Source organism: Nuphar pumila, chromosome 15 (assembly GCF_984573655.1).
Source record: "Nuphar pumila chromosome 15, dmNupPumi1.hap1.1, whole genome shotgun sequence".
Taxonomy (NCBI): Eukaryota; Viridiplantae; Streptophyta; class Magnoliopsida; order Nymphaeales; family Nymphaeaceae; genus Nuphar; species Nuphar pumila.
Window position 1 is genome coordinate 12,304,925 of NC_143263.1, and position 14,024 is coordinate 12,318,948.

General features: G+C 35.9%; 1 protein-coding gene across 1 annotated transcript in view; it reads left to right on the forward strand.

Annotated features, from left to right (window-relative positions):
* The first annotated feature begins 594 nt into the window (after positions 1–594).
* LOC149814519 (ubiquitin-like modifier-activating enzyme atg7) overlaps positions 595–14,024 on the forward strand; it is a 56,691-nt gene continuing 43,261 nt past the window's right edge. Inside the window, exons 1-10 of the mRNA XM_089990127.1 lie at positions 595–816; positions 11,168–11,385; positions 11,569–11,760; positions 11,894–11,948; positions 12,042–12,136; positions 12,333–12,522; positions 12,648–12,753; positions 12,832–12,976; positions 13,053–13,211; positions 13,286–13,474. Coding sequence (XP_089846253.1) covers positions 660–816; positions 11,168–11,385; positions 11,569–11,760; positions 11,894–11,948; positions 12,042–12,136; positions 12,333–12,522; positions 12,648–12,753; positions 12,832–12,976; positions 13,053–13,211; positions 13,286–13,474 — 1,506 coding nt within the window. The 5' untranslated portion in view covers positions 595–659. The remainder of the gene's footprint in view (positions 817–11,167; positions 11,386–11,568; positions 11,761–11,893; positions 11,949–12,041; positions 12,137–12,332; positions 12,523–12,647; positions 12,754–12,831; positions 12,977–13,052; positions 13,212–13,285; positions 13,475–14,024) is intronic.

A 14,024-nucleotide genomic window follows, 5' to 3' on the forward strand; every position in this document is an offset into this window, starting at 1 on the left:
ATGGTCCGGGCATGTAGATCACATCATCTATAAGGTTAGTTTCATGGAAAAAAAAGGAAATCTTTTGTAGGTTAGAGAAATCAATTCTTAGTAGAAAACTAGATCATTTGCATTTATCCCGTCAACGTAATAATGAAATGATAGCATGCATCACTATTCAATTTTGAAGAATTTCCACATAAAACATTAACCCATTATTAGTGTATTGTTATGTCAATATAAAATTAATGACGTGATAATAATGATTAACAATGGAGGAGCTTGGAAGAACCTTTTTTTTATTTGTTATTTATGCACTTTTTTCATATAGGTTTATGCGCATCCTTTTCAACATCGTTTTGTAGCTCTTTTTTATTTTTATATTTAATTACACAAGGCCATAAAGCTAAACGGGTTTATGTAATCATGGCCGAAAAGCTGATAAATTCTATCCTTCGCCACATGAAATACTTGATATGAAATAGATAAACCATTTGCCTTTTTTTTTTTTACTCACATTGTAAGACGCTTACTCATCGAATCGGTTTCTCGTCGCCGAGTCGGTATGCTGCGTCGCCGATTAATATCCTTCGACATCACAGGTCTACGAGAGAGAGAGAGAGAGAGAGAGAGAGAGAGAGAGAGAGAGAGAGAGAGAGTCATCCGATCGATCGTTCAGCATGGCGGATCCCTCATCCTCTTCTCTGGAGAGCAGATCGAATCCTATCCTGCAGTTCGCGCCGTTCCAGAGCTCGGTGGACGAAGGGTTCTGGCGACGCCTCTCCTCCCTCAAGCTCGACACCTTGGGCCTCGACCAGACCCCCATCAACATCACAGGCAACTCCCCTCCCCCTCTTTCTCCCCAAGAAACAAGCGAGAAACCCCAATTCTTTTCTTTCCTTTTCAAATTCTTAGATTCGGCGATCGATAGATTGCTATCCTCGATTGCGATTCCTGTATTGAAGTTCATCGTTTTGGTTTGTGAAATTCTGCATGATTTCCTCTTTAGATGCAACTTTTAGTTCATTTATCTCTCCATCTAAATGTTGGGAGGAGAAATCTTCCTATATCTCTGGAAGAATTTCTTGATTTTTTTCATGCTATCATGTGTTTCTTTTCTTTCTTCAATTCACAGAGATTAGGACGGCCTCTTTTCCTTGTTGCATTTTCCTTTTTCTTCTTCTTTTGTATCGTCTGTAAGTGATTTCGTTAAGTTGCTAAAAGATCGCCATTGCGCTTCAGGAGCGCCAGTTCAAACTTGGGTATGGTCGAAAGCCTACCAGGAACACCGTCGGGACTAATGCTTGTTTGAATGTTTTCCTGTGTTTCTTCTCTGATATAGCCAATCTTCATACTGTAACCCACAGGGTTGGTCTACTAGCTATCAAGGAGTCGGAGGAAAGCAAGTAGGAATTAGTTTTGCTGTTTGGTTAGATTCTGTTGCTGTGTAATAACTTCTATGGATATTGTCTATTCAGATTTTTAGCTAGCATGTCTCATTCCAAGGTGTTATTGACGATAGCTTTTGTTTCCATATTATTGTGGGAAACACGATTGTCTACTAGCATAAAGGTGGACTTCGGTTTATGAGATATGCACTTGCTTCTGCATGAACCTCCACCTGAAGAATTTGTGCCCACCATGATACTGGTTTCTCTACCTTAGTCGTGACCCATGACCTTTGGGTTAGACACACAAGCACCTCTATGTTTCTCTTTACATGTGCATTCTTTTTCTCTTTTATCGCTTGTTATTTTCAAATTCTTATGCACATGTTTCAACTGCACGTGAGTATTGATTTGGTGAGTTGTAATTGTGCAATAAGTTTTTTGGGGTATACATGATCATAAATGCTAAGAATAAATGTGATATTCAAAATTGGTCTAACTATAGGGGTATTAAACTTATAAGTCACACCATGAAATTGTGGGAGAGGATAATAGAGCAACATTTGAGAAGATAATAAGTGTTTTGGATAATCAATTTGGCTTTATGCCAAAAGGGTTTGATAGAAGCTATGTTCTTGTCAAAACAACTTATAGAAAGATTTAGAGAGAATGGTAGAAATTTGCATATGGTTTTCATAGATTTGGAGAAAGTTTATGATAGTGTCCCAAGGAACTTAATTTGGTCAGTGTTAAAAAAGAAACAAATCCCTTATAGTTATATTAAAATAATTCAAGATATATATGCTAGGACGGTTACGACCAGAGCTACAAGTGGTGAGACAAGATTGTTCCCAATTATGGTTGGGTTACATCCAAGGTCTGCTTTAAGCCCATAACTTTTTACTTTAGTTATGGATGAAACCACATCTTTTATCTAGATAGAAGTCCCTTGGTGTATGCTTTTCGCAAATGACATAGTACTGGTTAGTCAAGATAGAGAAGATGTAGAGAAGAAACAAGAATTTTGGAAGAGCATATTCGAAAAAAATGATTGAAGAATTAGTAGAATAAAAACTGAATATATGGAGTGCAACTTCACTACATAAGCTAGTGCGAGTAATGTCATATGGATACAAGATATGCTTGTTTAACAATGCCATAAGTTTCAGTATTTAGGGTGTTATGTGATAAAAGAGTATCTCTATAATTGAAAGGACGTTTTTACAAGAGTGTTATGCGATCAATACTATTATATAGAGCCGAATGTTGGACGACTAAGAAGCAATAAGAAGATAGAGTGCATGTTGCAGAGATGCAGATGCTAAGATGAATGTTTGGGGTTACTATAAAGGATAAAATTAGAAATGAATATGTTAGAACACACCTAGGAGTCAAACCAATAAAAGACAAAGTAAGTGAATGTCATTTAAGATGGTTTGGACATGTTGCACGAAGACATCTCACGACTCTTGTGAGGAAGGTTGTCATCGTACAAGTAGAAGGAACTAATAAAAGAGAAAGACCTCTGAAGACTTGGAAGGATGCAGTTAAAGGTGACATGAATGATTGTAAAGTGATCAAAGTTGTAGCTCTAAATAGACAACAATAGAGAAATAGGACTTGCAAAGCCAACACCATATAGTTGGGATAAGGCTTGGTGATGATGACGATGATCATAAATATTTTAGTATGTACATTTAAATATTTACTTGACTAAAAATATGCTCTTTTTGCTTCATCCTACTTTTCACAAAATTGTTTTGTATCCTCCACCTGTATTGCATCCATGCCCTTGTTCTTCTCCATGTGACGTAGCCCCGCAATTATCATTTCTAATTTTTGCAATGTTTGTTCCCTATTGGTTCTGCGACGCCCCAAAAGTTTGGAGATATTTTCTTATAATAACTCTTTTAGAAAACACAACGAAAGTCTCCCATCTTTTTTTTATAAATTTGAATCTACGATAACCTTGGGCACACTACAAATTTAAAGTAAAAACCATTCATTCATTTAAAGTAACTAAAATAATTTCATTCATTTTGTTGAATGAAATATCATAGTTTCACAACCAAAATAACAATAGACTCTCAGATGCAGTCCAGTTCATTCCAAAAATATTCTTGAGTCCCCGTGTACTGCGTTATCTGTTTGCCTACTCTTGTGAGCCTGAAAAATAATTTTAAAAAGGTGCGAGACAACTTAATGACTTGTATGATTCCAGAGACCTTTACTCAGTCTCAAGTATGCAACGTACATAAAGCAAATAAAACATTTCAATTAACAAGTCATCATTTATATAACATTACATCGTAGTATGTAATTGGGGCATAACAATTATACATATGATCTGAAATAATTTATATATTTTTATTTAAATTACTTCTGAAATTACATGATGTGCTTACAACCATCACAATTTAAATGATCATCCTGATTCAATTCCCGAGATACCACTTCTCGGGCCACTTTGGGTTCTTAGGCCTCCCAAGGGTGTTCATTCAAATATTTTATTTTATATTTTAAATCTCTGAAGGAGTACTAAGATACTTGCACCAGAGTCTAGGATTCTTCGTCAAGACATCCCTCTCCCTGGGACTAAGGGTCTAAAACATTTTGTCATTCTCCTTGTAGTCAATGTAGTGCACCACTAGGCATACGATCGCAACTCCACCACCACCTCGAGTATCGGAGTTCGTTGTCCCCTAATCCGCCATGGATGGGGGGGGGGCACGTTAACATTTGACCTAAGACATGACCGATGAAACAATTCCATGTCAATACATATTCTACGGGATTGGTGTTTACACTGGTTCACATTTGACTAACTTGTTCGTCCACATTTGACAAACTCCAAATCATTAGTGCGTCTTTTCTTATCTTTCTAAGAACCTTTTCTCAATGCATGTTGTTTTTTAAAATAAATGCATCTTATTCAAAAGTTACAATAAGTTGCACTTTTTGGGTCAATACCCATAAAATTTTTTATGCTATGCAATATGCATTTTCAAAAAACAACTATGAATAACATAAATTTACAATTGAAGTATACTTTTACTTTATCACACATTTATGCATTATAATATGCATTTCAAATCATTTAAACATAAATTATTATAAAAAATGATGCAACATTTGTATCAACATAATTCAACGCATCATATCATGCTTTTTCAATCATTAAATCATGAATGAATCTCTGAACAATTCTAGAATCCTAGGTTAACACTCATGGCTTAACCACAATCTTACATACGTATGCTGATTTTAGCATATCGCATACAAGTCTCATAAAATTATTTAATGTAATTAAGGCTCTAAACCCGTAATCCTTGAAAATAAGAGTGTTAGATATTTTTAACTATCTTAGGAAAATAATTTCAACCTTAGGGTTTACGATTTTATTTCACATCCTCCATAGTATATCAAATTAAGTTCTAAAAAAATTTAAATAATAATTTAAATAAATTCATATGATTCAATCCGAGGTTTCTTTTCAATATCTTGGGATTTTCTGAAATATCAAAAAATATCATATTGTAGTTAAAAAAATTGAACAACACCTACTCTATTTTTTTAGCAATAATGCCTATGAATTTACTAAAATTTGAACAGTATCTGATTTATTTTAATTTGAAAATCCATAAATTGTTTTAGAATTTTTGATAGAATTTCCTCTGTATCAAGTCATAAATTAAAATTTTAAACAGAACCTACTTTATAATAAGTCATAATTTTTGAAAATTTTGCCAGAACTTACTTTATATCAAGTCATAATTCCTGAAAATTTTGCTAGAACTTACTTTATATCGAGTCATAATTTCTTAAAATTTTGGCAGAACTTACTTTATATCAAGTTAGAATTTTTGAAAATTTTGACATAATCACCACATAAATCTATACGAATGACTAAATGAGTTCTACGGATTCATACCTGATTTTATTGAAATTTTGGCAGTGCTTCCGCAATGCTATCTCAAAACTGCCACCGAATTTGGTAGAATCTCTGTTAGACAAATTCCAAAAGCCAAATTTGTTTGGGCAAGACTTACCGAAACAAATGAAAACCGTCAATAGGTAGAGGCAGAGGTCACCTCTGTTTTTAACAGAACAAACTGGAAAAATAGCAGGGCTTGGGATACTTAGAACAGGAGACAGAGGGGCTAGAGAGAGATAGAGAGAGGACAGAGAAGCTTTGAGGAGAGTGGGGGGGTGATTTTTTCTTGAAGAGAGAGAGCCCCAGGGGGCTATTTATAGGCCCAGGGCGGTGCCTCCTGTTGGGTATTAGCTTTAGAAGAAACCCCCTCAAAAACCATGTTATGCACCCATGGTTTTTGGAACGTGGTTTTGTAAAACCATTTACAAAAACCATTAGCCTTAGATGGTTTTACAAGAAAAGGTGAGAATTTTGATTTTTTTATTTTATTAATTCCAAAATTCCTATTTATTTTTACCAAAACAACATTGGTTTGATTCCACGTAACCAAGTTGCCACTTGGGTTATAAAATTACCTTTTTGTCCTTCAATATTTGAATTATTTACTTGAATATACCCTCGGGGCCATAAATTACCATTATACCCCTGTACATTTTTGTTATTTACCTGAATGTATCCTTGTGTTATGAAATTATTTTACCCTTAAACAATTTAAATATTTACAAATATGCCACTGAAATATAGACCCGGATAAATATCCAGATTCGTTAAAAATATCCATTTAGGTAATATCTAGATCCATTAAAAGATCCATATGAATTTATTTAATATTTAAAAATTACAGTTATTACAGGTTCTGTCCTGAATAAAAAATGGCATTTAATGGCCTTTTATAGAAACTTAAATCTTGTTATTACTGATTAGTTATTGCCATGGTAGGACAACTACCTTATATTGTAAAAATATCTTCATGTTTGTTATCCTTTTTGGCTAGTTTTTGCTTGTGTACGTTACCCGTAGTCACAAATATCACCATATTTTGAAAATTTGTGATCTTTATGGTAATTATAGGCCAGCAGTTATTAAAAAAAATCTTACTTTATATACTTAAAAAATATATTTTTTCATGAACTTTTATTTATTGTTTAAAAAAAAAAGTTTCTACTTTTTTTATGTTTTCATAAAAAACTATTGCTGAAACATATTTTTCTTTCCACTTTTGTTTTTTCTTTACATTTTTGAAAATTTTAAAGCTTTCAAGATTTTTTGAGCTTTCCCAAGAAAACCACTTTTTGAGAAAACTCCTGAGAATAACCTTGCCAAGTAAATATCTGGAATGGGCTATGATGTTAACAACATGATGACATTGAGAGAGAACAATTTGTACTAGATGGTAAACATATAGCTTTGTACTCAGTTTTAGATGACATAACATGGGTCCTTGTGCAATTTTTTTTTTAGGATTGAAGTTGTTTTCTCCAAAGGGGCTTTCCTAGATGAAGTTAGCCTCATACTTGGTTGTTAGATTTGGCATATGTGATGGAGTGATTTTAAGCTGAATGCTCAGGTGAGAGCCTAAAATGTGGTTTCTCTTAATGATCCTACCCATGGTTGCCAGTTGAGGAAGCGGGAGCAGGAAGCGATACGGGAAGCGGGAGTGGGAAGCGAGGCACTTTCAAAATTTTAGGAAGCGGGGAAGCGTGGGACTACTTAGGACCGATTCGGGAAGCGACCTAGGAAGCGTCTCGGAAGCGACCTAGGAAGCGTCTCGGAAGCGAGGGGGAAGCGAAAAAAATAAAAATAAAAAATAAAAAATACAAAAAATTGAAAAAACAGGGGAAGCGAGGGGGAAGCGTGGGGAAGCGAGATGGGAAGCGCGCTTCCCATTAAAGGGAAGCGCGTCCCCCATTAAAGGGAAACGCGTCCCCCATTAAAGGGAAGCACGCTTCCCAAAAAAGGGGGACGCTTCCCCCCACGCTTCGGAAGCGCGACGTTTCGCGCTTCCGAAGCGCGCTTTGGGGAAGCGCGCTTCCCCTTTTAGCTAGGCGCTTCCGGTAACCCTGATCCTACCTGCTGTCAGCTTGTAGGAGCTTTTTCATCTCGCTATTGGCATACTTTATATAGTTCATTTAGTTCATGTAGCAAGTCAGTGTCAGCATGCTTCATGCCAATTTGCTTATAACCGAAACTTTTGAATGTAAGAGACTGATTATATGTTTTGAAAAAGTAGTAACAAGGAGTAAAAGTTGGGGCAAAATGAGGTGTGAGCATGACCACTTTTTGCAACACATTGGCCACAAATATTAAAAACAAAAAAACAAAGCAACATAGTTTTATTATGTTGCATTTATTTCTTCCTTTCTTTTTTTCCCTATTTAACATTATTTGTGGGTTTTCTTCAAAGTGTTCTGGGCAATTGCATATATTTTTTAGTAAAAAAATATCAGTCTTTACTTATTTTTTACATTAATTATTATCCATGATAGAGGCTATTGAAGCAACACTTTGGCCTTTTATTAGAGGATTCCTTTCGTTTAACCTCAAATAATTCAAGCCTATTTTTATTTTTCTTCCTACTTTTACCCCCTATCCAACGTAACTGAGCCTAGTTAAGCCAAAACTTGGATGGAATTCAACTCTGTATATGTTCAAATAGTTTTTCAGATTTAAAATTTTTAATGGAATCTGAGCTAGTTGAATTCGACCTGGTAATAATTGGTTGCACATAGCTTGCACTATCAAATCAGGCCAAAAAACTAAACCAAACCCGACCCATCCATCAAGCTTACTTGGTAGCTTTCTGCTCTGCCTGGACTTCATATGCACTGTTAATTGAGAGAGAGCCACAGCATTTTAAACTTCTTTTGTGATTATATTATTTTAATTAAATTTGTCTTGAAAACATCTGACAAATTAATTTTCCCTAAATGGCATTCTCAATAGGTAAGAGGCAGAAGCCTCTAAATGTTCAGGCTTACACACCTCCAGTCTAGTGCGCCCTTATGAACAAACAAGAAACAAAGGTGTATGCTTTTGAGGCCTCAGGCCTCACCTTTTAAAACAGAGTATATAACTTGGTATGCTGGACGCACTTTGTCACATGGTTTATGCCTATCGTCCTTGTCATTCACTTACTGATTCTTATTTGGCTACTGATTTGTGTAATTATCACTTTTAGCCGATTTCTTTATATCAAGGTGATTTAGAAAGGAGTAGCTGCGAAAAGAGTGCTGAGTTCTGCAGCTACTTAGATCAACTAGCTAAAATGCCTTCTTTGAAGACATGCTCATCCAACTATCCTTTTTATGTTTTACCTGTTTGTTCTGTTTTAATTTTATTGAGAATGAGTGCCATGTGTGTAGCTTCTATGTTTGATGAGTGGACTAAAATATTGAGATGAATTATCACTATTGTAGCAAGTATCAATTACTTTGTAGTTTGTAGTGATCTTTGCTTGCCTATGCTTCTTTAGGTTTGATCTTCGCTGATGTCTTCATGGCCCTTTTTATTTTCCTTCTTCTGAAGGAGTTTTTGGTGACTTGTGAGATCAAGTGGCCATTTTAAGTTATGAGTTCAACATAATCATTACATTGTCATTATTTGAATTCTTTTTACAAATGTAAAATTCTCCTCATAGGTTGGCACTTGTCCTTTTTTGACTATATTTTTTTGTAGTTCTTGTGTACATTAGTTAGTAATTTACTTGTTCACCTTCACACTTTATTTTCAAACTTTTAGTCGGCATTAGTATGATTTATGAAGGATCAATAAAGAGACAAACTTGTGAGTATTGGTCTAGTTGGGAGGAGTATATTTGTGAGACATCATGATGCTAGGAGCATTGCATGGTGCAGTGAATTGCATAACAAAGAAGAATTAGAATATTGCATAGTACAGAGTGTTGAACACCATATAATTGTGATGCATATGTATAGGTGGATATATAGAATTTCCGCTCAAAAAAGAAAAAAGGTGGACACAGAGAATAACAAGGAGTGATAGCACATGGAAAAGGTATATTAGAGATTGCTTAGAGGTACCATTGATAAAAGAGAAACATAAGGCAATGTATTTTGTGATAGTTTGAATGTTGTATAAAGAGACGTGAAACCAGAGTTACCGGAAGTGCCTAGGCGTATGGGGAAGCGCGCTTCCCCGATAGGCGCTTCGGAAGCGCGAAACGTCGCGCTTCCGAAATGCGTGGGGAAGCGTCCCCCTTTTTTGGGAAGCGTGCTTCCCTTTTATGGGAAATGTGCTTCCCTTTTATGGGAAGCACGCTTCCCTCTCGCTTCCCCATTTTTTTCGCTTCCTAGGTCGCTTCCGAGACGGTTCATAATTTTCTTCTAAGTGGTCCCACGTTTCCCCGCTTCCTAAATTTTTGAAAGTGCCTCGCTTCCCGCTCCAACTTCCCGTATCGCTTCCCGCTTCCTCGACTGGTAACTCTGCGTGAAACCATATTAGTATGAAGGAGAAATGGGATGCATCTTGAAAGGTATTGTTTTAATAGGAGGCAGTTGTGTGAGACAACAATGATCTTTGTGAGATTGTATGGTGTAGTGTGTTGAGCAACGAAGTAATGACTAGAAGAAATATGCATGTGGTTGGCATGTGCATGTATAGGCAAACTATGGATCTTGGAATGGGTACATAGAGGATGCATAAGGGTAGAATATTTTTTCTTTAGTGTAATTTATTTATCTTCCCTTTGTCTTAGGACATTTTTAGTGCTCCTAAGGAACGTATTCACCATGCATTGGTGTAACATACATGAGAGAGACAAAAAGATCATCCAAGTTAGATTTTTTCTAATAGTTAAGACCAATGGGACTCTCTCTTATGTGTTCTCCTTTTTAATTATAGGTTGAAAAGTCCTTTTAGTAAAGCAAAAACATTATCTTAGAAGATCAACTTTGATTTCTGTCCTACATGAACTTCCTAGACACTATCACTAGGTAAAAATTGTAAATTTTAATGTTTCCTTATTTTATAATTTATATTAACTCACAAATCACTTTCTTGATTTCTATGATATTTCGAAGATGAAACCATTTTAAAAGCATAATCACCTACCTATTTTGATTTGTCTCCCCACAGTAGGTGGGGAATTTTACTAGTTAAAACTTGAAAGCCCATTAGTATTAAAGATTGATGAAGTAGATCTTGAAGGAGGTAAGAGCCTAAGAGAGGATGGATACCTGTAAGAAGATGGTGAGAATGGACATGAGATAAAAAAAGAAAGTATTGGGGGCTTATTGTGTTTATATATAAACTGGATAAATAAAGATTTGCAAAGCCAGTCCTAGATAAATGGGACAGGCATTCTGATGATTTATTGACTCTGATAATTTTTATGGCTTTTGCACATTGGAGTTTTCCTCTAGTTACCTTGAAATTTTTTGCATATCCTAGATTTCTCTGAAGTTTACAAAATCTTTTCTTTTGACTGCTTTGCTGTTACTTATCGCTGGATGTTGGATATTCAGAATTTGCAAAGTCAGTCCTAGATAAATGGGACAGTGCATTCTGATGATTCCTACTGACTCTGATGATTTTTATTGCTTCTGCACATTTGAGATTTCTTCTATTTATCTTGAAGAATTTTGCATACCCAAGATTTCTCTAAAGATTATTGGATCTTTCCTCTTGACTACTTTGCTGTTACTTGTCGCTGGATGCTGGATTCAGAATTTCAAGATTAATAGTTAGTGTTGTATGTAAAAGTTTTCTTTCTTTCTTTATGCATGCAATTATGAGTCTTAAACTAACTATTGGACTATGAAATTAATCTTTATGTAAAGCACATGCACGATTCTTGCCCTTGCTTATTTTTAATGATTTCAAAAAATATATAATGACAACTTGACAGGTTTTTATGCACCATGCTCTCATGATCAAGTTTCAAACCATCTGAAGCTTCTTGCTGAGTCGTTGCCATCTGACACGAATGGGCAGCCATCATCAAGCGAATCTTCACTAGGTAATAGGAACCGATGTCCTGTCCCAGGTGTTCTCTACAATACAAATACCATGGAAAGCTTTCGTGCACTTGACAGACAGAGCCTTCTGAAACTTGAAGGGAAAAAGGTGTGCTATGGGAACTTTCACACTATCTTAAATCTTAATTTAATTTTATTGTCATGCATTTTCCTTCAGTTTGTTTTTCTTCAATTGAAGTTGCTTATCCATTTCATAATAATTGCTGAAGAATATTTTGTACTTGTTAAACAAGCTGATTCTGAGAGTGTTTTAGTGATTCAATTCCATCAGATATGGGAGGATATTAATTCTGGACGAGTGGAGGAGGATTGTTCTGTTCTCTCCCGTTTCCTTTTGATCTCATATGCTGATCTGAAAAGGTGGACCTTCTGCTACTGGTTTGCATTTCCAGGTCTAGTACTTAATCCTCCAGCAACTCTCACTGACTGGCGACCAGCTAACGATTGGTTTAGTTGTCAGGAGGTATTGAAATGCACCATTTATTCACTGTGTAGCTATATTTAAGTTGTTTATGTTTCCAAAACCAGGCAGTTCGCCTTATCTGTGCCTGATTCACATATAAATTGATGCCATATGCTAATTTTTTGTCCCACAGAGAGAATCTCTATCAGCAGCTTGTAATGAATGGCGCAGTTCAAGCTTGGCTGCAGGTTTTAATAATCACCCATCTCTTCCTTTGGTGTTTGAGCTAACTTTCCTCTGTTGAATGTTTGATTATGAAATGAAATGAAATTTCAATGCAGCCACACCATTCTTTTTGATAAGTATATCTTCAGATTCACATGTAACACTTAGGCCTTTAAGGGATTGGGCAATCTGCCAGCATGATTGTCAAAAGGTTAGTTCATATAACTGTAAGTTCTTTCCATCAATGTATTATCTGCTCCTAATCATTTTCTTATTTTCTGTTGCAACTTAAATTGATCAATAACTAGATGTCTTGGAAAACGTTAGATGCATAGATATGCGGAAATTCGTGAGATGGATGTGACAAATGCTAATTATTTTTGTTTTTTTGGCTTGATTACCTGCAGTTGCTATTTGGCTTTTATGACCCCTGTCATCTTCCAAGCAACCCTGGTTGGCCCCTGCGGAACTTTCTTGCATTTATTTGCTCAAGGTGGAAACTGGAGAAGGTTCGCTTTCTGTGCTATCGAGAAAAACATGGTTTAGCTGATTTGAATCATTCTGTTGTTGGTGAAGCCCTGGTTTCAATTCCACAAGGTAGCGAGACAGAGAATGGGTAAAGTCACCTTTCTTATTTTATTTTCTCTTGGGTAATTGTTGAAATTTTTACAGAGGGAGTTACTGTGAAAGTGTGAATAATTAACTCCCCATGTCTGTTTCAGAATGGAAGTCTTCTCAATTTGTTCCTAAAGCAGTGGGATGGGAATCGTATAAAGGAAAGTCTACATCTAGATGTATAGATCTTGCTTCCTCCCTAGATCCAATCAGGTATTTATATACTTTGCAGCCAAGCCTCTAAAAAGTTTCTTTTGTTTTCATTTCTAAATTGTGACAAGATTTTTTCAGGTTGGCTGTATCTGCAGCAGATCTGAATTTGAAACTTATGAGGTGGCGTGCTTGGCCATCACTTGACTTGCATGTCCTTTTCAACACTAAGTGTCTTCTCTTGGGAGCTGGTACCCTTGGTTGCCAGGTTGCTCGTATGCTTATGGTAAGTGTGTATGGTTGTAAAAAACGTGAACATCTTTCCGTCCACTACATGATGCAAAGATTTTGTCTGCTTGAAGGCTTGGGGTGTCCGGAAGATCACACTGCTAGATAGTGGTCGAGTGGCTATGTCCAACCCATTGCGTCAATCATTATATACGTTCGATGACTGCAAGAACGGTGGTGAGTTAAAAGCCATTGCAGCTGTGAAGAGTTTAGAGCGCATATTTCCTGGTGTGGTAATGACCTTGACCTCTAAGTTATTGATTGATCTAATGTGTATCATCTATCAATCTCCATGATGTTTGCTCAGGAAGCTGAAGGAGTTGCAATGGCAATTCCAATGCCAGGGCATCCTGTGCTAGCCAAAGAGGCACCTAATGTTCTTCAAGATTGTTTGCACCTTCAAAGTTTGATTGATTCACATGATATAGTGTTCTTGCTGACCGATACAAGAGAGAGTCGTTGGCTTCCGACACTTCTTTGTGCGGCTTCTAATAAGGTGAATTTATCATAGTAGATGGAAATGTTTATTTACTTATGCCAGATTTCTTATTAAAGTTGAAGCAATTTTTGTTATATGCAAATAGCATCCATTGGTCTCCTTATTCAACCTTGAAAATATTTAAAATATTAACAAATTAGTTTCAAATCTATGTCACATGGATACTCCATTTTGACTGCTGTTACATATCCCTTTATTATATACAAGCAATACTGGAAATTTCATAAAAAATGGCCGTATCCCCGTATCCGCAGCCGTATCCATGTGACATAGTTTCAAATATATCAGCATTATATCCATATTTGGTGGTGCTGAGTCCATCAAGATATCCATCCATTGTATATGTAATATATGCATATGATAGTTATTCTTCACATCAGTATACCCAGCTTTTTAAGGTTCATTCTGTTCATAACCAATAGAAGCCTGTACGTTTTTGGCTTGTTCGAATCTTATTTATTTGGTTTGTAAACTGAATAGATCGGTAGTTGCACCATCTTTTGTTTCATACACACACACACATGTGCGTGTGCGTGGGATAAATATT